Consider the following 22,687-nt stretch of genomic DNA (forward strand, 5'->3'; position numbering starts at 1 on the left):
ACACAAACCTCTGTATAACCTCAGAGTGTGATTACTGTTAAAGCTTAAAGCTCCTGGTGAAATTTCATAAAACCCAGTTCTGAAGGTCCAGCCTGCTTTACAGGTCTTCTGAGACTTGTTACTTTGGCGCACCCTGTCTTAACCTCTGTCCAGTAAAGAAGAACTTTAATAATAATGCCGTGAGTATAACTGCAATCATTAATAATAGTTATGATCATACTTATTTTACTGTTATTATAACTATTGTCAGTATTGTTCACAGTAATAAAGGTGACACACAGCATTATCTTTACACTATTTTAGTCGTGGTGATTATTAGAATTACTATTATCGCTGCTATCAACATTGTTCATATAGTTATGATCATGATATGATCATATCACCACAGTAATAAGTGGATACAACTGTAGTATAAGCTTGTTAATGTGGGAACAAGTAATGCGCTTATTACTACTGCTACTATCAATGTTGTTCATGCAGTAATGATTATGATTAAATTCAAAAGCAGATAAATCATAATAATATTATACATTAATAACATTAAAAGTGTATTGTGTGCATACTATGTATTATGACTACTACTACTACTACTACTACTACTACTAATAATAATAATAATAATAATAATAATGGTGGTTGGTGTGGCACAACAGATAATACCACTGCCTTCCAGTGAGTTATGATACCATGTGGGAGACTGGGGTTTGATTCCCAGTCTGGGTGACTATGCTGTGCTACATCAATAAGAGTCCTTGGGCAAGACTCCTAACACTGCATTGGCCCACCTCTGTAATACCAGTAACCTTGTAAGTCGCTCTGGATAAGAGCGTCAGCTTAATGCCATAAATGTACATAATATTAACAAGGCTTAATTATAGTGATTACTACTACTACTACTAATAATAATATTAACAAGGCTTAATTAGTTATTTCTAAGATTACTAAAGATTATTACTACTACTACTACTACTAATAATAATAATATTAACAAGGCTTAATTATAGTTATTTCTAAGATTACTAAAGATTATTACTACTACTACTAATAATAATAATATTAACAAGGCTTAATTAGTTATTTCTAAGATTACTAAGGATTATTACTACTACTACTACTACTAATAATAATAATAATAATCATAATAATAATATTAACAAGGCTTAATTATAGTTATTTCTAAGATTACTAAAGATTATTACTACTACTACTACTACTACTAATAATAATAATAATCATAATAATAATATTAACAAGGCTTAATTAGTTATTTCTAAGATTACTAAGGATTATTACTACTACTACTACTACTAATAATAATAATAATAATCATAATAATAATATTAACAAGGCTTAATTAGTTATTTCTAAGATTACTAAAGATTACTACTACTACTACTACTAATAATAATAATCATAATAATAATATTAACAAGGCTTAATTAGTTATTTCTAAGATTACTAAATATTATTACTACTACTACTACTACTAATAATAATAATAATATTAACAAGGCTTAATTAGTTATTTCTAAGATTACTAAGGATTATTACTACTACTACTACTACTACTACTACTACTAATAATAATAATAATAATATTAACAAGGCTTAACTATAGTTATTTCTAAGATTACTAAATATTATTACTACTACTACTACTACTAATAATAATAATAATATTAACAAGGCTTAATTAGTTATTTCTAAGATTACTAAGGATTATTACTACTACTACTACTACTACTACTAATAATAATAATAATAATAATAATATTAACAAGGCTTAACTATAGTTATTTCTAAGATTACTAAATATTATTACTACTACTACTACTACTACTAATAATAATAATAATAATAATCATAATAATAATATTAACAAGGCTTAACTATAGTTATTTCTAAGATTACTAAAGATTATTACTACTTCTACTACTACTAATAATAATAATAATCTGAAGGCTCAGCTGCTGCGCTTGCTCGGCGGAACTGTTCTTTTTTGGGCTGCGGTTTCCGGGCCGGTTAGGGGACGGACAGCGGGCCATGGCGGCGGAGAGCGAGTGAGTAGAGGAGGTCGGGTGTGATTAGATCGCTGTTGCCGGATCAGGTCCCTGATTTCTGTCACTCGGAGCGAGAAGTTCAGGTTTAGGAGGTTCCTCCGACTCTCCACACACACTGCGGTTGGGTATTAGGAGCTACAGCGGCGTGGACAGCGGAGTTAGCGGAGTTAGCAGCAGAGCTCTGCCGCGGAGCTGAGTCAGACACTTCCCCACAAACACCCTCTTTAGTCCGGCTGCAGCGCTGAGTCCTGACCACACACACTGCCCTTAGCATGTAGAGGAGCGCGGAGTTGGGTCTGACCGGTCAGGTGTCTGTAGGAAAGAGAATTAATAGAATTAGAGGAGGGATTTCCCCTTCCACCTTAAATAGTGCAGCATTCTCACTGAGTGTGTGTGTGTGTGTGTGTGTGTGTGTGTGTGTGTGTGTGTGTGTGTGTGTGTGTGTGTGTGTGTGTGTTGCTTGGCAGTGCCCTGTGTGAAATAGAGGTGCTGCAGTCCATCTACCTGGATGAACTGAGATTCACTCAGAAGGATGACGGGTGAGTTCTGCCTGCACCTGATGCTCAGTCTGCGTATCTACTAACATCATCCTAAATATGAGGCTTGACCATGTGGCCGTTTCTCTTCAGAGGGTTGCAGGTCAGCCTGGTCCTTCACCCGTCCACCGGAGAGGACTGCCTGTCCCAGTTTGTCCGTCTCACTCTGACACTGGACCTGGACTCAGAGGCATGTGTTGAATCTATATCTTCAGCTTCCTGATCGAGTAGATCTACAGTACAGTGTGGACGTGTTGACAAATCAATAGAGTAATCATTAGAATAAATACCATTAACCATTACCCAGTACCCAGTACCCATTACCAGCTCCAGTATTCCCAGTCCAGTTCCCATCCAAAACCTAGCTCGTCTAATCAGACCTGGATGTGTCTCGTCTCGTTTGCTTTCAGTACCCGTCTTCTCCTCCCTGCATCTCTATACACAACCCACGAGGCCTCTCGGATGACAAGTTGCTCAGGTGCTTATCCTTTTTTAAGGTGCTTATCCTGTTTTCTGAGCTTGCTTCATTAAGTGCGGTGCCATTAATCTGTCCCCCCTCCACAGTTTACAGCAGAGCTTGCAGATGGAGGCAGAGTCATACCTGGGGATGCCAGTACTGTATCAGCTCATTGAGGTCTGTGCTGTCTCTCAGTCTCTGAACCGGATCTCAGCCCTCAGATTTCAGTCCCTCATTATCAGCCACGTTTACCCCCTGTTTATCTCCTCTGCAGAAAGCCAAAGAGATCCTGACCGAGAGCAATATTCCCCATGGGAACTGTGTCATCTGTCTGTATGGGTTTAAGGTAATGCATTATTTAGGTTACACATCACTGGAGGCATGTGTTTTATTTATTTTTGTATTAATTAATTAATTAATTAATGGATAAAAAAGGTATTTACCTTTAATGCCAACTGGCGTTTAAGCTGTGTGAATATTTCGAGATGAATAAATAAAAATTCTACTTCTAATTCTATAAAAATAAATGTAATAAATACTTCAATTCAATTTTTTTTGTTCTGACAGGAAGGCGAGGTGTTCACCAAGACGAGCTGCTACCACTACTTTCACTCTCACTGCCTGGGCCGCTACATCACCCACTCTGAGGTGGAGCTGAGGGAGCGGGAGAGGGAGCTGGAAGAGGACAAGAGCCGAGACCGAGCAGAGGAGGAGGTGGGCCGTGTGCATGGGAGTGTGTAACTGTAGGATCAGGGTGATGGAGTGTGTTGGTTCAGTACCGCTTCTCCTATCGACCGTTTCCTGTTTAGGATGAGGTATCGGGGCATTTAAGGGCCGGACTGGACATCCTCCTGATTCCGTATTTCTAAATGTGGTGTTGATGTGGTAGTTCTGGTCTGGGAACTAAAACCGAAATTGAGAAGTGAAAGGAAAATAAGCCAGAGCTCCTACAAAACAGACCTGAGCGAGGCCTGACTGCTTAAAGGAGGGGTTCACCCGAAATTTGCCTTTTCGCCTCAAACACTCTACATCCACCGGAACCCATGCTGTGTCCAGAGTCGGCTGCTGTGGTTTTGTAAAGGGGGTTTTACAAACATTTGATTTTACAGCTTTTTGATTGGACTTCCCAATTACGCTTTCTTACAGACACTGAATGGTGTGCAAAATTCGTGCCCCTGCCCTATTTACCATAGCAACCACAGAGCAACCTTTTAGTACCCACCTGGGATGCCATAGCAGCTGCCTTGCAGCCACCTTGCAACACTACAGCATTGGTCTAGCAATCACTTAGCAACAGGGGGGCAGGGAGTTTGGGCCCCATGAATGATCAATTAATGCATTTTAGGACCCCTGAATTATTCTAACCCCCATCTAACTCCCCCACCCCATACAGCACCCCTGCTAAGCAATCCCATAACAACCACCTGGTATACCATAGCAACCAAGTAGCAACAACCTAGCAACTGCCTGGAAGTGGGAACCACTTAAGTGGCCTAACCATGCTTTCTGATCCAGAACCTATAACAAATACTTACTTAAATCTTTAGATTTTTTTAATTTTTTATTTAAATTAATGACATTTGTTGGAATATTGATTACTTTATATTTACATAGAAATTACACCAGTCAATTAGAAATAAGCAAATGTTTGACCGTAAGCTGGTTTGCTTACAAATATACAAATACTACTAAAGCAATTCTGATTAAAAGCTAAAATAAACCTCGTTATTCAATATTTCACATATTTTATATATTTTTGCAGCTGCAAGACAATATTTACGGAAAGCTGATGTACTGTAATTTTCTGTGATTAATTTATTTTCATACCAATGTGATGATCTGTAGCACTCTTTATTATTCAGGGCATGTCTTACATGTTATCCTCACTGAATATATGAGATTCGTTAGACTTGTGAAGGTGCGTAATACAAGTGTGTGAATCCTTTCGTTCATGGATCTGCCGTCATAGTGGTTGTATATTGTTGAACACAGCGATTCCAAGATTTTTGAACAGTAGTGTTTGTGTAGTTACAAAACGTAACCAGTAAGAACTCAATCACTTCTTATAGTGATGGGGGTCACATGACTTCTGTAAATAATTTAGTTTAATAATAATTTAATTTAGAGTTCAAATCACAGCAAATGTATCACTTTTATTTAATCCTTTCTTCTAGACATGAGTTTCGAACTGGTTCTGTGTAAGATATGACTTTTTATTAATGTGTTTGAATTAATATACAATATAACAAAATATACCCCAGTAAAATTAGCTGCTGTTTTAGCATGTACACACGTTCACAGACTGTCCTGGGACGTGTAAGTCGCTTGGAGACTTCATGAGTTAAACTGAAGGACAAACCGTGCTGTAAGGAACTTCCTCCACATCTTTTAAAGAGAGTCCGTGACGCTCTTGCATCGCCACATGGAAGTCAGTGTAAAATACAGCTGCCAGATTCTCATTCACAGAAATGTGATATGAGGAGATACGAGGATCCAGTGCATGATGTGGTCATTTATACCCAATAATGACGTGAATGTGTGTTTCTAATACAATAACAACATTATTGTATTTACATTAAAACGTTTGTACAGGAGCTGTCTGTCGTTTGCCCTGTGTGCCGAGAGCCGCTGTCGTACGACGTGAACACCCTGCTTTCATCACCTGCGCCGGACTTCCCTCAGGTACAGACACGTCGACTCTGCAGCCTCCGTCCAGTTCACACCTACAGGGACTCAGCGGGCCTGGGTGTGTGTGTGAGGGAGGGAGAGGGAGAGGGAGGGAGTGTGTGTGTGTGTGTGTGTGTGTGTGTGTGTGTGTGTGTGTGTGTGTGTTTGGGGGGCATTTTGTCACTGTTGGAAATGTCACGCAGACAAAGTCACTCTTGTGTGCCGTGCCAAGCAGTGAACTGCAACACTGCAGCATTGTCCTGTACAGTGTGTGTAATCCCGTAGCCTTAGCTTGCTGAGATGCCGGAGCCCAGTCCGGCTGGAGGGCCGAACGCCAGCGCGTGTTTCAGTGGGTCACGTGCGCATGTTGTACTTGTGCTTGTTTTTGAAACGCTGTCGTTCTCTCTCCCGCAGCAGGAAGATGAAGCTGCGGGTGCCGAGTTTAAAAGGAAGTGGGAAAGTCTCCAGATGATTCTGGAACGTCAGAAAGAGAAAGGCGGAGTCATTGATCCGGAGGCGGAGTCGAATCGCTTCCTTATACACATTAATGACGTAAGTCCTGAAAATGTAGTCAAATTTCAATATAATCAATAAGTTTGGGTCTTTAGTTTTGCGCTGGAGCTACGAGGCTAATGTAGCTAACGAGTAATGCACACTTACACCAATCAGCCAGAACATTAGGATGGATCTGTCAGCCAGCAAGTGAAGAAACAGTCAGTTCTTGAAGGTGGTGGTGGTGTAGAAGCTGGGAAAAATGGGCAAGCGTAGGAATCTGAGACACTTTGGGTCAGAACATCTCCAAAACATCAGGCAGGTCTGGTGGCTGGTGGCTTTTCCCAGTATGCAGTGGTCAGTACCTACCAGTGGCCAACTAAGCTTCATTGATGTTCAGGGAGGCCCCACCTCACAACTTACAGGACTTAGAGGATCTGCTGTTAACATCTTGCTGCTCCCAGATCTCACAGGCGGCCTTCGCTGGTGGTAGGCTGGTCAGATCTGTTGTGGTGGCAATTAACATAGCAGAGACTGTCCTAGGTTGTCATAGGTCGCACAGCCAGAGCCGCAGCTCTGTTGGTCGGGGTTTTTCATTTGTGCGTCAAAGTTCACCAACTTGGCATTAAAGTTTGTCTGGATGTCGGGTACAAGAAATTCACCAGTTGCAATATGGGATTTCATACGACAAAACCCAGCGTGATCGCAGCCTGAGACGAGAATTGGTGCATTTTGCTCTTTGGCTCCCCCTGCAGTTGAGGAATGTATATTATTACAAAAAGCCTCAGAAACTAGTGGAGTTCTAATAGTGCCCCCTTGTGGAGAATCCTTAGCCTAATAATATGAATAATAAGTCCTGTTCAGCAGTTATACAACAATCTAAAAACACCCTCAATATTAAAAACAGCACTGGCAGCCATACAGACGCCATGTTTATAGACAATAATGTGTTATACAGCGTTGGGACCCCCATCAGAGGTATAAAACAGACCTCCTATGACCTCCATTACTTGTTGGCTATGTTATCCTTATAACTCCAGTGTAATACTAAAGAAAGGTAGATTCTGAACACCAAACATGTCTTCAATGTCTTTATTTATTTATTTAGTCAAATTATTGCAAGTTTCTGTCTTATTTGTAATCTACATGTGTCTACTTTTGTCTCTAAGGCCCCTGTTGACTCAGACGGCACCTTCCCCGAAGTTCCAAATCCTGAATCCAGCCGGCCTTTGCCTTCTGTTCCCCTCGAGTGCCCCAGTCAGACCCCCACCCCTCAAGCCCAGCACGGTTCGACCCACTCACAGCGCAGAGCTCCCCATGGCAGGAGACAACACTGGGAGTTTAGAGGAAGTCGGAGAGGGAGAGGGAGAGGAGGCGGCAGGAGCGGACCCCCGTCTCACGGAATTCCTCCACCTGTAGTTGAACACCTTGCCAAACTGGGCATCTCCTCAGCGGACAGCAGCCAGAACCTCATCCAGAACAGTTTACTCCCACAGAACAACGACCTGCCGGCAGAAAGCACAGAACGAGGACATTCGCCCGAGCCCAAAGCTGACGGCGACCAGACCGGCCCGTCTGGAAAACCAGCAGGTGAGGAAAGTGTGGGCACAAGCCAACGGGACACTTCAGGAGACAAGCGAGAACAGCAGATAAGCCAGACGAACTCGAACGTCCCAGACGACGGCGCTCAGACGGTTGTAACGGACGGACAACAACAGAGAGGCCGCCGAGACCGGGGGCGAAGGTACGGCCCAAGAGGGCCACCGTACTTGCAGTGGCATGAAAGAACCCCCAGAGGCTCGAACCAGTGGGATAGTGCTGCCGGTATGTACCACCACCGAGGCGGGCGAGGGCACAGAGCTCGAGGTGGAGGGTTTAGTCAGCATCACCGAGGAGGTGGGCTTTATAGAGGGACTGGAAAGGGGATTCATCCGAAAACTGAAACTGAATTTAAGAAGGAAGGGGTTCTCTGACAGTGGGAGAGGGGAGGAGCGCAGACAGAAAAGACGCCTCCCTCCCTGGTTTACCAGCTGTACTTTGGTTATAACGGTGTCCATAATAAAATACTCCACATGAACTGCAGTGAACTGTGCGTCTGTGTATTTCTGCTTGGTACACACACACACACACACACACACACACACACACACACACACACACACACACTCTAATCTAATCTAATCTATAAACAAAAGCACTTTAGTCAGAGCAGAAATCAACTACACGGTCAGAAACTTAAGAAACATTGCTAAACTATTCGTCCAAAAGTTTGTGGACACCCCTTCTAATGAGTGCATTTAGCTACAGTTCTGCAAATGTACAAACACACAGCTTGTCTAGTCCCTGGAAAGAAGTATTGCCAATAGAATAGGACTAGATAGTAAACAAGAACCAATTGGCACCGTGCCCCCTTAATGCCAGGGGTGGGCTAGAGGGGTATAAAGGATGGTGCTCCGTCCAGATCTTTGGGGGTGAGGTGGAGTGGCGAGGTGATCATCCATCCTGACCTCACGAGCTCTCTTATCCCTGAATGCAATCAAATCCAATACTTGCACGTCCAGGTAGTGTGTCTGTCTCTACTGTCCAGGGAAGGAGGCTTTCTACTAGATTCTGGAGGAGCATTGCTGTGAGGATTTGATTGCGTTCAGGCACAAGGTCAGGATGTTGGATGATCAGCATGAACCCTCATCCCACCTCATCCTCCTCATCCCACCTCATCCTCCTCAGCTCCCCTATCCAGCATCCATGTCTCTACAGGGGGCGTGTGTATGTGTTTGCGCGCGCACGTCTGTGCCTGTGTCACGTGCGCATGCGTGTGCGCGTTCACGTTCGCGCTGTTCGCGTTGTGTTCAGTGTGGTGTTGCGCGAGAGGCCGAGAGGATAGTCGTCATCATCATTATTATTATTATCATAATTATCTTCAATATTAATATAATTAACATCATCAGTGATCTAATGGAGGAGCGGGACTCAGCGCGCGCCCGCGACCAAGAGGCTGCAGCGCGCGCCTCTTTCTGCTCCAACGGCAGCGGCGGCGAGGAGGAGGACCACGAGGCCGCTGGTGAGACCGCGGGCTCTAGTGCGCCGCGACCCGGCGACGGAGCCACCCTGGGCGGCGGCAGAGAGCAGGAGGTGTCGGTGGAGATCGGCGAGACTTATTTGTGTCAGCGCGCCGACAAAACGTGGCGTGAGTTGAAAATCATTATCAAGGGATCAAGAGGCATTAAATAGCTGCAGGTTTGCTGTTAAATTAAAGCTATAGCTGAAAGTTTAGACGTGTTTATGTTTGTAAACAAAGCTCTGGGCGTCTTTGTTGACCCCGTATCAGTAAAGCAGTAGAGCTGAATGAGCTATAGGAGACACTCTGATACTAAATCAGTGATTATCCAGCCTTATACCTGAAGTTTCAGAGGAATTTACTGGTGTATGGACTTTAAGGGAAGACTATAGTAAAGGTATGGCTCACAAAACAGCATTAAATGCCTTTTAAATGTAATACTGGAAAGACAAGACCAGCTTTCTCAATGAGAAACATCCAATCTGCCATAGACTTCCATTACTTTAGCTTTAAATCTACACTTTAACACTGAGGTCAACTTCAGACCCCTAACATATCCATGCTTGATGAGGTAAAAGGAAAGTTAGCTAGGTAAATCAGATGTTTCCTCAGATGTTTCCTCAGATGTTTCCTTTAAATCCACAGATCTCCGTCCCTGGTCCTCTAGTACCTCCAGTACCTCCCGTCCTGCAGCATTCAGCTAGTGTTTTCTTACTCTACACCCTGGTCCCGGAGGCCCACTGTCCTGCACGCTTTCTGTGTTTTCCCTGCTTCGACACGCCCACCTCAGCCCACCTCAGCCCACCTCAGCCCACTGTAGACTCCTCGGTAATGAGTTGGCGAGACGGGTTAACTGGGATCACACTAAAATTAAATTAAATCAGTTGACTTGGAATTGAGATTGCAAATTCACGATACATAATTAAGATGTATTTAACAGTGGAGCTTTACAGGATATATTACATATGATTACATATGAGCTATCGCACCATGTGGGAGACTGGGGTTCAATTCCTGGTCTGGGTGACTGTGGGTGCTGCACTACACCAATAAGAGTCCTTGGGCAAGACTCCTAACACTGCAGTGGCCCTCGTCTGTATTACGAGTAACCCTGTAAGTCGCTCTGGATAAGAGCATCAGCTAAATGCCGTAAATGTAAAATGTAATGTAAAATGTGTACGCAATGCTTATTTATAGTAATTATTAGGGATGCACCGATTCCACCTTTTCCTTTCCGATACCGATACCAGATGTTCAAGTATCTGCCGATACCAAGTACCGATACCAGCTCTGCCTTGAATACTCGATAGACGGCTATAAATCTTGATACTCTGTTTACTTTGGTGTTTAAAATTTACATTTCATTACAAAACCACGTCTCTACATAAAAATATACTAAACTTCAGTATGTGGCTTTAAAACAAGCTGCTTAAACTCGTAAACTTTTGATTTTAGAAACAGAAAAACACACATGGAAAGAAAAAGTGCTAAAAGTTGCATTAAAAGTCTTAGTGTTTAATGGTGATAACTATTTATGACCGGCTGTTTACTGGTTGTTTAAACGTTTGGTTTCATAAAGTCGCAAAGCAAAATTCTCTATGTTAATAAAAAAGAAAAGTACGGTATCAGTAAGCTTTATGGTAGCGGTGCTCTCTATTGCCGATACCGATACTGTAAGTGCCCGTATCTGTGCAACACTAGTAAATATATAAAATAGGCCTTTTTTTTGTTGTTGTTTTTTACAACAAATTAACATTAAAACATACTAAAAAAGATCATTAAAATCAGAATAACTTTCAAATTGTGGAAAATAATAGAACAACACTTTATTTCCCAGAATACCTTGCTTTATTTAAGTCTTTAAAAATGGTTGTCCAAACATTTAGGATATTTTGTTTTGTGTACACTCCAGTGAAATAAGCTAATTGAGGGCCAGAGCTGGTTTGTGCTTTTGATTTTTGCAATTACTGCAATATGCAAAATGATAACACTCATAGACTGACATCTGTGCTCGTTCTTTTTGGTGAGCCAATTCCCACAACTCATGGAAACCACAGAAAATGTATATTAAAAGTATCAAATTCTCACTGATATCTGAAGTGAATCTGCAGTAATTAAATTCCACTTTCTGTAATTCCAATTCAAATTCAGTTCAACAGCCTGTAGGTTGGATTCAATTTTAATTCAAATTAATTCATTGAATTTAATTAAATTCTGAAATTCTGAATTTTGCACAGCCCTGGATGGCTCTAAACTGTGCTGCGCTATAAGGCCTCCGGGACCAGGGTTGAGGTCCACTTCTCAAACACATCCATCCCAGTGTAGTAAGGACTTGTTAATGGGTTGATTAGGTGGGGCTGGTGTTTTGGGAGCAGAGAAAGCACTAACAGTACTACATGTGTTGGACAGAGGGCCTCCAGGACCAGGGTTGAGGTCCACTGCTCGGATACACCCACCTCAGCTCAGGATGAGTGTGTTTAATAGCTGGCTGTAGTTGTCCAAAAGCATACTGATGATAGGGTTATTTTCACTTGTAGGATTTTTGGGTGATTTATGCAGAAATGGGTGAAATATGCAGAGTTTGCCAGGACCTGGGTTGGGGATCACTGCTTTAATCGGTGTATAGACACTATATACAGACACAGGTTCTAGCTATTCAGGTAAAAGCTGACCTATAGGAGATCCATGGGTCGTAAAGTGAGGTGTGTGTTGACTCTATAACTTCGGAATTACAGCTTTTATTACCTGTTGTATAGTAAGTTTGTATATATAGCTATGTAATAAATCCATTATCCTCTGAACTGTAGAATCTGTACTGTAGCCCCAGTCCCTTCTAACCATAGTCCCATTAGAGAGCGCCACTTTTACTGTACTGGAGTACTTTGGGTTTGGTTTTCTGTGTTCATCCAGAGGCACACCGCAGTTTACAGGACATCTGAATGCTCTGTTCTCCGGTACAGTGTCTGTATTTCTGCAAACACAATGAAATATTCTTATTTGCTCTTTCTGAAGCTAGGAAATACATACGCATGGAAATTCCTTTAAAAGGGCAGTAAAAAGTTTTAATGCTAACTTGGAATGACTAAACCTTCCAGGAAGGCACCATATTAACATCATATGCTGCTGGCTGTGTCATTGGTTCATTCACTTCATTCAAACATTACAATTTTGACTCACTGAATCTTTCTTTTATCTCCTTGTAGACTCAGCTGAGGTCATCCAATCCAGGCTAAATGAGCAGGAGGGCAGAGAGGAGTTCTACGTCCACTATGTTGGGTGTAAGTAGTTTTATACATCTGGTAAAATATGCTGCAACAGCAGTTCTCCTGTAGAGTGTTAGCCCTTAAAATGTACTAAGTGCATTAATAATTATATAAGTAAATTATATATTTAAATTATTAAATAAATAAATTAATAATAATTAATAAAAACACAAATATATAGTATATAAGAGGGGTAGAGTGAGGAAAAAATAAATAAAAAACAAATGTAAAAAATATATATACATTATTTATATATATATATATATATATATATATATATATATATATATATATATATATATATATATATATGTATAAGTATTTACGTTATTCAATGACTCTTTTAAAGTCATCAGTGGTGCTTGTACGCTAATGAATGTTGGCTCTTTGTCCTGTACCGCCCGGTGAACAGTTAACAGGCGGCTGGATGAGTGGGTTGGGAAGGGACGTTTGGCATTGACGAAAACTGTGAAGGATGCTGTGAGGAAGAGTGTGGAGGAAGGTGGGGGAGGTGAACTCGGGGACCAGCCGGAGAGGAAGATCACACGAAACCAGAAACGCAAGCATGATGAGATCAACCATGTACAGAAGGTAGAAATCTATTTTAATATGTTCAATAACAATATTACATCTTTGCCTTTAAATGCATTTGCATATTATATATTACCAAGGGATGCACCGATTTGGCTATTTCAGTTTTGATACCCGATACCGATCCAATACCATTGCTGAATTAATAAACTGTATATCTCACCATGTGGGAGAGACTTAAGGCATCAGGATTGACTTAAACATTAAAACATAATATAACAAATTAACACAGATATAAATGTACTTACTTTGCTATTTATTTGTCACTAAAATAAACAATGGTGCATCACAGCATTCAAATAGTAAAAAAAGGAGTCAAACTTAGCTTAGTAGCTTCATTTTGTCACAAACTCAAACAGTAATTAATCTTATTTTTAAATATTTGGCATAATTTAAAATAAAATCTAGCAGCTGAACCTGAGAATAAATAAGTAACTTGGTCAAACATACAAGCAGCAACCAAATACTGTAAACATGTAAACATTTAGTGCAGCCTCACACCAGCCAATTAAAGTGAAAGGATCGGTTCCATAGATCGGTCTAATTATCAGATACCCGATCCAGCTAATTTTGTTAATATCTGGAACGGTATCCGATCCTAATATCGGATCGGTGCATCTCTAATACTACCCACATGTTTTATATCGCAGTGCTCGGAATGATCTCAGCTCTCTCTATAGTGAGACCCCATGTGACCACCTTAGAGCACTGTGTGAGGAGACGCACTAACCCTAAATCTGAACATTTGAAATCAGATTTAATCATCCCTTTCCACAACTGCTTTGGTGCTTGAAATGGATTTACCAGAGTCTTAGCTTCACAAAAGCAATGGATTGCTTTTGGAAAAATGGTCTATAAATGGCAAAAGACAAGTGTCTGAGCGTCCATTGGTCCACATGAGAGGCAGATGCAGAACACACAAATCCACAAGCGTCACAACGCATCTTCAGAGCCTCTTAACTCCAGATGTAAGCCACGTACGATCTCACAATGAGGTGCACTCAGAAGGTCAGACTCTACAGGTTCAGGAAATATTAGAACCACATTCCTGTGCTGCATTATTGCAAAGCTATTAATAAGAATATCAAGAAACGGCAAATGTGACATGCCAGTGTGTTTATAGACTCCAGAGGGTTAACTTAACAGAAATCTCCATTTTTGACATTTTTTCCACTTTACATAATGTAAATCTAACCGTTGTTCTTCACATTGTGTCAAAGTGTCATAATGAATAGACCAATAGAAATGCCCCAGAATGAAAAATGAAATTTTTTTATATTAATGATTTTGAAGATTATTAGTAGTATTATTTTTAACACATTTGTTTTTAAAGTGCTTATACCTGTAATATTGCACAGTCCCCATCACCCTAATTACAAACATAGTTTAATATGTTTTACGTGTTTTCTTTTTCAGACCTATGCAGAGATGGACCCCACTACAGCAGCCCTGGAGAAAGAGCATGAAGCGGTAAGAGAAAGAAGCAGTGCACTGTTCAAAGAAACTTTTGAGGAACTTTTGGACGTTCTACCATTTGAAACTGTGGAGGAACCAATTGAGATGTGTTTAGGAACCTTCAAGAAGTTCCTTAAGGATCTTATACCTTTAACAATATACTAACTTCATACACTTTAAGGAACTGCCTAACTAACCACCACTCCAAAAATCACTCTATTATAATCCACAGTGACTCCTGTCATAGACCGGACCTGTCTGAGAAATCTCTGTTGTATTTTAATACAATCCAGTTGATTTTAAAATCTAATACTATCTCGTGAACATTCTCCCTCCAGATCACCAAAGTGAAATATGTGGACAAGATCCAGATTGGAAATTTCGAGATTGATGCCTGGTACTTCTCTCCCTTCCCTGACGACTACGGAAAACAGCCCAAGCTTTGGATCTGCGAATACTGCCTGAAGTACATGAAATACGAGAAAACCTTCAGATACCACCTGGTCAGTCACTGGAGGAGCTGCTTGCGTGTTTCTTTACCTCTGTGTTAAGCGGTGGCGTTACATTACAGTTATTACATGTACATTTAGGCCGTTTGCCAGGTGCTGAGATTGACTTACATTTGAATCACGCTGCTCTGCGAGCACATCGTAAAATCGGTCAGCGTCGCACGTAAAGCAGGTGAAGAATTGGTGGCAGGCTTGTCCTCCAGCACGCAGGACTCCGTTGCGTCCTCAAGCAAATCACATTTTTAAAGGAACAGCAACCAGTATAAACCAACAGAGGCTATGTAGGCTTTATTTAGTCACTACAACTGTCCACAACTCCTACATAACAGTTTCTATCATTTGGAGAGAGAGGGGGGGGGGGGGGGTCATTAAGAAATAAGCATCATTCCCTCAAAATAAATAATTGGGAAATTGTCCCTTAGCAAAAGTGTTATTCCACAACAGATACGGGAGACAGATTGTCTTGCTCATTGTTGGTGTGCTTTAGCTTCGGCAAAAAAAAAAACAAAACGCTTTTTCATACATTTTGCGTCAAATCTTACCTCAAATCTTCAGTAGTAACCAAAGTCAGTGGAGCTCAGGTTCTGAGGGAATGAGAGAACCTCTGATCTGGGCAGCACGTCACTGCTAATTAGCATAAAGTTGAGCAGAGCGCTCCTGAATGTGCCCACTTCGTGTTGCTCATGGTTGTGTCGCTGAACACCGCTGACTCTCATTGAAAATGTATGCCTTCTGGTCGCTGTGTCGATTTCGAGTTAGGAGTCCTGTCCAGGGAAGCCCACAGGGTAGGCACCAGCTACTACCCTAACCCTAGTTACCAACTGCAGTCTACCGCTACTCTACACTAAGCACTGTTAATTCACCCCTCAGTGCTCCTCACTTGTAGTACACTATTACTAATCGGTTACAACCTGCAAAGCAATGCAAACTGTCTCAGAGTTGTTCCTAAGTTATAACAGTGGGTTGGTGGGGAAGGGGGGCAGGAACTACCAGTGGGGGTCCGGGGAGTTAAGGAGGTTAATCTAGTGTAGGTTATCTAGTGGTGGCTCACTGGTTCGAATGCTGGGTTCTTGATCACAAAGTTGTTGGTTTGATAACAGGATCCACTAAGCTGTCACTGTTGGGCCCTTGAGCAAAGCCCTTAACCCTCTCTGCTCCAGGGGTGCTGTAGCATGACTGACCCCTGTGCTCTGACCCTTTCTAATCTGAGATCTTCTCTGTATTTTGCAGACCCAGTGTCAATGGAGGCAGCCCCCCGGAAAGGAGATTTACCGCAGAGGCAATATCTCTGTTTACGAGGTGGATGGACGAGACCATAAGGTGAGCTTCAACTTAAATGGACACAGAATCACCTATTCCATATCATCTGCACCAATGAGGATATTAAACAGAAGCGAATTTGCTGTGAGGGATGATTGCATTCGTGCTGCTCATCTTATTATGTTGAAAGTCCACTAAAGAACACAGTTTTTAGTTTAAGCCAAAGACTGGAACATAAAAAACGCAAAGAAAAATTATTATAGATATTTTCTTTGATGTTTGTATGGCCTTTGTTTGTGTTTCTCAAAAGGCTTTTTTATTATTTATTTTTTAATTTATATGTTAAATTATTTTTCTCCCAATTTGGTGCTGCCAGTTAACCCACCAGTTCGTAACTCCCCCTAGCACTAGCAATACACCCAACACTAGGAGGGACAGTCTTCTCTGATGCATGCAAAGCCAGACACCCCCTCTTTTCAAACTGCTGCTGATGTGGCATCCCCAGGCAGCCGACACGCTCCACCACACCAGCTAACCGTGCCAGCCAACATGGCTTTAAGAGTGATGAGGGGGGAGAGTACGGCTAATTGTGCTCGCTCTGACTCTGGCTGTTGATGGCAAAGCGGCATAGATTTGCCATCCATAGCTTTTTCCCCATAGTGGCGGCGCATTAGACTGCTAATCCACTCTGAGCCCAGTTTTGCTTTTTGTCAGGCTGCTGGTGTAAAATTATGAAATTATTTGGTTAAATGAAAAATTTAACAAAAGGAGCTTGGGTTCCTTGGGTGTCAACACACTGATTGTATCTCCATGCTCTGCCTGCAGATCTACTGTCAGAACTTGTGTTTGCTGGCTAAGCTCTTCCTGGATCACAAAACGCTTTACTTCGACGTGGAACCGTTCATCTTTTACATCCTTACGGAGGTCAACAGGCAGGGGGCACACATTGTGGGTTACTTCTCAAAGGTGAGAAATCTGTGATCTCTTTTATATGTTGTTTTATTATGTTTTATTCATTCTTTTGTATTAATTATTTTTGTGTGAATTTCTTTTTCCATGTGCTTTTCATAAACAGGAGAAGGAATCTCCAGATGGGAATAATGTTGCATGCATCCTCACACTTCCTCCGTACCAGCGCAGAGGATACGGAAAATTTCTCATTGCGTTCAGTAAGTTTCATCTTATAATTTTGTTTAAACCAGGTCACTGGTCTTATCTGCAGAGGACTGGTATGGATGCAGGTTTTTGCACCAGTCAAGCAGAAGCAGCCTGACTGATTGGTTTCATTAGCTAAAGGGATTCATTATATGAGCTAGCACTACCCTCCAGCTAGATTGTTGTCCCCTGATCTAAACTGTAGAGATGGATAAAAGGGTGGATAGCTAGATACACAGGTTGACCCAGCTTCGACATTGTCAGTAAAATACAAGACAGTCCAAATAGTGGCATTATAGAGACAAATGTACAATAATAAATACAAATACCAGTAATATATTATAATAAATATGGTAAATAAAACAAGATGTCTTTGTGGACACCTCTTCTAATGAATGTATTCAGCTACCTTAAGTTGCACCCATCCCTGACTACTGACCGCTTGCATAGTCCCTGTAGAATAGGACATATTGGTACCATGCTTAATGCCAGGCATGAGCTAGAGGGCTAACAATCCCCACAGTGGAGCGGTGTTCTCTGGAATGATAGATGGTGCTCCATCCAGTACTTTTGGGATGAGTTTGGGAGTTGGGGATGATGAGGTGGGATGGTGCTTATTCAACATTCAGACCTCACTAACGCTCTTGTTGCTCAATGCAATCAAATCCTCACAGCAAAGCTCCTTCAAAATTTAGTAGAAAGCCTTCCACCCTGGACAGTAGAAACAGGATTAAACTCTAATAGGATAGAACCTCTAATAGCCTTGTTTTTGTCAGGAAACTGTGAGCAAGCAGGTGTCCAAATACTTTTGTCCATTTACATTCTGATGTTTTTCTGCAGAATTAATATGGACGGTGTATTCAGTGTGAGTGTTTCTTTATGCAGTATTTATGTAGCAGTTGTATGTTCCCTAATAGGTTATGAGTTGTCAAAGCTGGAGAGTACAGTGGGCTCTCCAGAGAAGCCACTGTCAGACCTGGGGAAGTTGAGCTATAGGAGCTACTGGTCGTGGGTACTGCTGGAGATTCTACGAGATTTCAGAGGAACGCTCTCCATCAAAGATCTCAGGTACACTCAATGTTCTAGCAGCAACAGATACCTCTGAGGTCCATTCATAAAGTATGTCTGTGGATGCCTGCAGATCATAAGATAACACTATAATGTCCAAAAGTATCCAGACACATGTTGTTCTATCATTTTGGTAGTGTTAAAAGGAAATATGTCCCTCTGCAGATGGGACTCGACTAGATTTTGCAACAGTGCTGTTGTGCTCTGGTTCATTTCAGGCACAAGAGCATTGGTGAGGTCAGCACTGACCACATTTCGACCACTTAGGTGGTCAAACAACTCTTGAAAGAGCATTCTTTTGTTGGTTTCCACTCCTCGACATGCTCAAAAACTAAGAACCTAGAGCTGTGTCAACAAAGATGTTGACAAAAGATGTTTATCTGGCATCGCTCCAAGAACTCTTCATTTTTAAGAGTGTACAGTACAATGCTGGGGTGTTCCCCGTCCCTCTTGCTCAATCCTAACTTGGACTTAGGCACTGCTTTCCTGTGCAGAAACATGGCTCTTTATGTGCAGTCTCACACCTGTGGCAGCAAGAGATGTACCTCATGTGTATCTTAATGCTTTAATAAGAAATAGTGTCTGGATACTTTTGGACACCTGTCCTACATTACTCACCTTTCACACCTCTCTGTAATAGCGTGCGTATCGGGGCAAAAGTCGCTGAAACCTGTTGGTGTTTTTTCACAGTCAAATGACCAGCATCACACAGAGTGACATCATCAGCACGCTGCAGTCTCTTAACATGGTGAAGTACTGGAAGGGCCAGCATGTCATCTGCGTCACTCCCAAACTTGTAGAGGAACATCTGAAGAGTGCACAGTACAAGAAACCACCAATCACAGGTTTCTAACGTTTTTAATGTGCTGGGGTTGTGTGTGGGCTTTACTGTCATCCCTAGGGGGCAGTGTTTCCTTTGCTAAACCAGAATGGCCTGAAAACAAACCTACAAACAGCAATCCAGTTTCAACCCTAGGATGAGTCTCATATTGTAAGTATGGGGGGGGGGATAGGGGGTCTTTAGAGTGTCTAAAATTAGATCAAATTTGGATCCTACATATAGATAGATGCTTACGAAACCCTGCAGATCTATTACATATGTTTTGGTCATGTCCAAATCTATATGACTTTTGGCAATCCATTTTTGATACCCTTTCTAAGATTCTGGACACTAGATGATTCCTTATGTGGCACTGATTGGTGTTCGGCCACTAGGAGTCCACCTAAACCATCATAAGTGCAGTGTACTGGCTTTTTGCACTCTGCTAGCCAGGCGACTAATACTAGTGAGATGCTCTTCCTCCAACTTGCACCCAATGGGTTACAGACATTAGGCAGTATCTCAGACTAGAGAAGATGAGATACTCTCTCTAGAGTTGAGTACAGAAGTTTTATGTAACCTGGCAGCTTTGTCAAAACATGGAAGCTAGAAATATGACCCATTAAGATGCACCATGTATGAAAGATGCAGTGCGTATTTATCTCAAATTAATATGTACCATGCTATTCAATGTGTATACATTTTTGTTTCTGGGGATGGGGTCGGATGGCTGGGAGGGGGGTTAAATGAAAGTTGATGTACTTTCCTACTCAGTGTAGATTTGCGTCTTTGTAGGCATATAAATCAACTGCTAAATCTCCTGCTTACTTTAACTAGATAACACAAATCCATATTAAATATTTATAAGGGTTGTGTATTTGCCCAATATCTGAATAAACTAAATTTTTTATTAATTTAAGTTTTTAATCTACAAACATTTTCTTGCAGTTTGTCAAAAAAAAAAAAAAAAAAGCCCTTTATACTGATGCATTACACTGTACTGATGCATTGCTGTTCCGAACCTGACTAGTGCGCCCCCTAGAGGCTGAAAATCCAATTTAGTTCCGCTGTGTCTGTAACTCCTGCTCAATTGATGATGAAATACTGAGGATTTTAACAGTAGCATGATAGCTAATACAGTCGAAGGCGTGGACCAGCTTCGCATACTAGCTACATTATCGGCTGGCTAACGTATTGGGTCCTAAATGGCCTAGATGATGTAAGGGGGGATAGGAGGTGTCTAGTGGGATAGGATGTGTCACGACACCGGCACAGGCACCTGTAAGCTGGTGCAGTGGAGCTGGGGACCTGGTGCTTTCGTCAGAGCGTGTCGGCTGCCCGTCAGTGCTGCATATGCAGCAGTTAGACAAGAGGCGGTGGCTGGCTTACCCTCGTAGTGTTGGGAGCGCTGCTAGTGCTAGTGCTACAACAAGCTGTAGTAGATACGCAGCCTTCCAGCGATTACAGTACAGGTGTTTAGTGTGTGTGTGTGTGTGAGAATGTGTGTTAATGAAGGTTTATCTTTTTGTCCTTTATGTAAATAAATTAAGCTAATTCCTCCTCTAATCCCTCTGCACCCCCCCCTCTCTCTTCACAGTGGACACTTTGTGTCTTAAATGGGCTCCACCTAAACACAAACAAGCCAAGTTCTCTAAGAAATGAGGAGGCCAGCATTGTGGAGGAGATTCCTGCTCTGCATCGACATCAACAACCTGACAGATCAATAAACTCACCCTCTTGTCCTGCATAAGTGTTCATTACAGACTGTACATTATGTTTTTTTAATAAATGAGAAGAATAGTGATGTTCACTTTTCTTTGCATACCTTCTCTGGTCTGTATGCTGATTGATTAAACACCCCCCCACACACACACACACACACACTGTGTAGTTCATATGCCCCTGGTTAATGTATGTGGACAGGCTTGGAACAGCGATCAGTTCATTTTGCAAAGCTTTAAGAAGCGTCAAACGCTGTGCTGAATTATTCATTTGCCTATATGGAATTACCTATTGCTCAGGTAGCGCCTGGTAGGTGTGATGGAAAGGAGATACTGCAGCTGAGAATGAAGAGGAAAGCAAGTTTACCATCCAAGAAAAGCCGTGAGCTCCGCCAGACCCCCATTAAAGGTCAGATATGAAAAGCCCACCGCTGCAAGAATCTGATCACTATGTACAAATGGTTGGAGTTCTTCTTAATTCCAGGGTATTAATTAAATTAATTGATTAAAGTTTGTCTGCCTTTACTGAAGTAACCGCTTTTACTCTTCTGGGAAGGTTTTACACTAGATGTGGGAACATTGCTGTGATGAGAATTTGATTGCATTCAACCATACAAGCATCAGCGAGGTCATGTACTGGCTCAGTGCTGAGAGCCCTTGCGCTCCTCTACCCAGTGCTTTGCTTTGGGCATGGTGCAGTTCTTCAGGGAGTGGTTGGAGGCCTATTTCTCTGGAGATTGCAGCTCCACGGCCCAAAGGTTGGTGAAGTGGCCTTGCGACGCTTGGTTCAGGGGCTTGTCTTGACTGCAAAAGCTGAGATCCGTAAGGACGTGGTGTGACTAGCTTGGTGTGGAGGAACTCTGTACCGTTGGCCATGGTTTTGGAACAGGAGGTCACATACAACAAGCACACGATAGGTGTCATGGTCAGGTGTCCACATATTTTTGGCCAGTAGTCTTGAAAAATTCTTAAATGTCTGAATAAATATCCTTCTACTTTTAAAAATAAAGGGCCACACCTGCTGGGAAACAGACCAGCCTGGCCAGCTTGAGGTGGTCACGCTAGACCAGTATGACCAAGCCTGACCGGCCTGACCAGTGTGACCAGCAAGACCATCATGACCACCATGTGGTGATACTGTTAGTGTATTTCAGTGTTTCCACAATGGTGCTGCTGTTTGTGTGGAAACTGAACCCTGGGGCCATTGGGAGCGAAGGAGCTCAGGTGTGTGACGTGGCGCATGTTCATTGGCTGTTGCAGCCAGCCAGGTAGAGCCCCTCCCCAACATAGCTGTGTTCCTGCAGTGGGCCTCCAGACCTGCAGCATCTCAGAGCAGCACAAAGAGTTCAAGCTATGCCGGACATTTCTGACCAGAGCTCTCACCTTCAGCCATCAGGACGGGAAATCTGTGAGGAATCGGTGAGAAACTTGGAGAAGAAACTCGAATGAAGAGTCAGATCTGAGGTCTGAGCTGTTTGTGATCTTCTCTGGGTAAGAAAACCAACTCCTTACCGGTTCTTTTGTTTTGTCTGGAGGTGGATTCATAATGTTGGGAAGATTTGGGAAGGTTTTCCA

At 42.1% G+C, this 22,687-nt stretch overlaps 2 protein-coding genes across 2 annotated transcripts; both read left to right on the forward strand.

Moving 5' to 3' along the window:
- Positions 1-2,012: 2,012 nt before the first annotated feature.
- On the forward strand, positions 2,013-8,294 carry rnf25 (ring finger protein 25). Its single transcript, XM_072693416.1, has 10 exons — positions 2,013-2,060; positions 2,528-2,599; positions 2,690-2,786; positions 3,007-3,074; positions 3,161-3,230; positions 3,328-3,399; positions 3,621-3,767; positions 5,646-5,735; positions 6,135-6,272; positions 7,382-8,294. Exons 1-10 carry the CDS (start codon positions 2,044-2,046, stop codon positions 8,183-8,185), a joined length of 1,575 nt encoding a protein of 524 aa, XP_072549517.1. The 5' UTR covers positions 2,013-2,043; the 3' UTR covers positions 8,186-8,294.
- A 788-nt stretch (positions 8,295-9,082) lies between these two features.
- kat8 (K(lysine) acetyltransferase 8) lies at positions 9,083-21,220 on the forward strand. The gene is made up of 11 exons (XM_072693417.1): positions 9,083-9,399; positions 12,474-12,548; positions 12,946-13,124; positions 14,541-14,594; positions 14,918-15,082; positions 16,319-16,408; positions 17,174-17,314; positions 17,424-17,517; positions 18,421-18,571; positions 19,262-19,416; positions 20,989-21,220. The coding sequence occupies exons 1-11, from the start codon at positions 9,168-9,170 to the stop codon at positions 21,051-21,053; spliced, it is 1,401 nt and encodes a 466-aa protein (XP_072549518.1). The 5' UTR covers positions 9,083-9,167; the 3' UTR covers positions 21,054-21,220.
- Positions 21,221-22,687: the final 1,467 nt, after the last annotated feature.

This window comes from Salminus brasiliensis, chromosome 12, assembly GCF_030463535.1.
Source record: "Salminus brasiliensis chromosome 12, fSalBra1.hap2, whole genome shotgun sequence".
In the NCBI taxonomy this organism is placed as follows: Eukaryota; Metazoa; Chordata; class Actinopteri; order Characiformes; family Bryconidae; genus Salminus; species Salminus brasiliensis.

What these genes read in the sequence shown, in the direction of transcription:
- rnf25 (XM_072693416.1), top strand. An exon ending in TCGGATGACAAGTTGCTCAG is followed by an intron (nt 3,075 to 3,160) that starts GTGCTTATCCTT and finishes CCCCCTCCACAG; the next exon opens with TTTACAGCAGAGCTTGCAGA. An exon ending in GAGACCGAGCAGAGGAGGAG is followed by an intron (nt 3,768 to 5,645) that starts GTGGGCCGTGTG and finishes ACGTTTGTACAG; the next exon opens with GAGCTGTCTGTCGTTTGCCC.
- kat8 (XM_072693417.1), top strand. Translation starts at nt 9,168, where the DNA reads ATGGAGGAGCGGGACTCAGCGCGCGCCCGCGACCAAGAGGCTGCAGCG. An exon ending in GCGCGCCGACAAAACGTGGC is followed by an intron (nt 9,400 to 12,473) that starts GTGAGTTGAAAA and finishes ATCTCCTTGTAG; the next exon opens with ACTCAGCTGAGGTCATCCAA. An exon ending in AAAATTTCTCATTGCGTTCA is followed by an intron (nt 17,518 to 18,420) that starts GTAAGTTTCATC and finishes GTTCCCTAATAG; the next exon opens with GTTATGAGTTGTCAAAGCTG.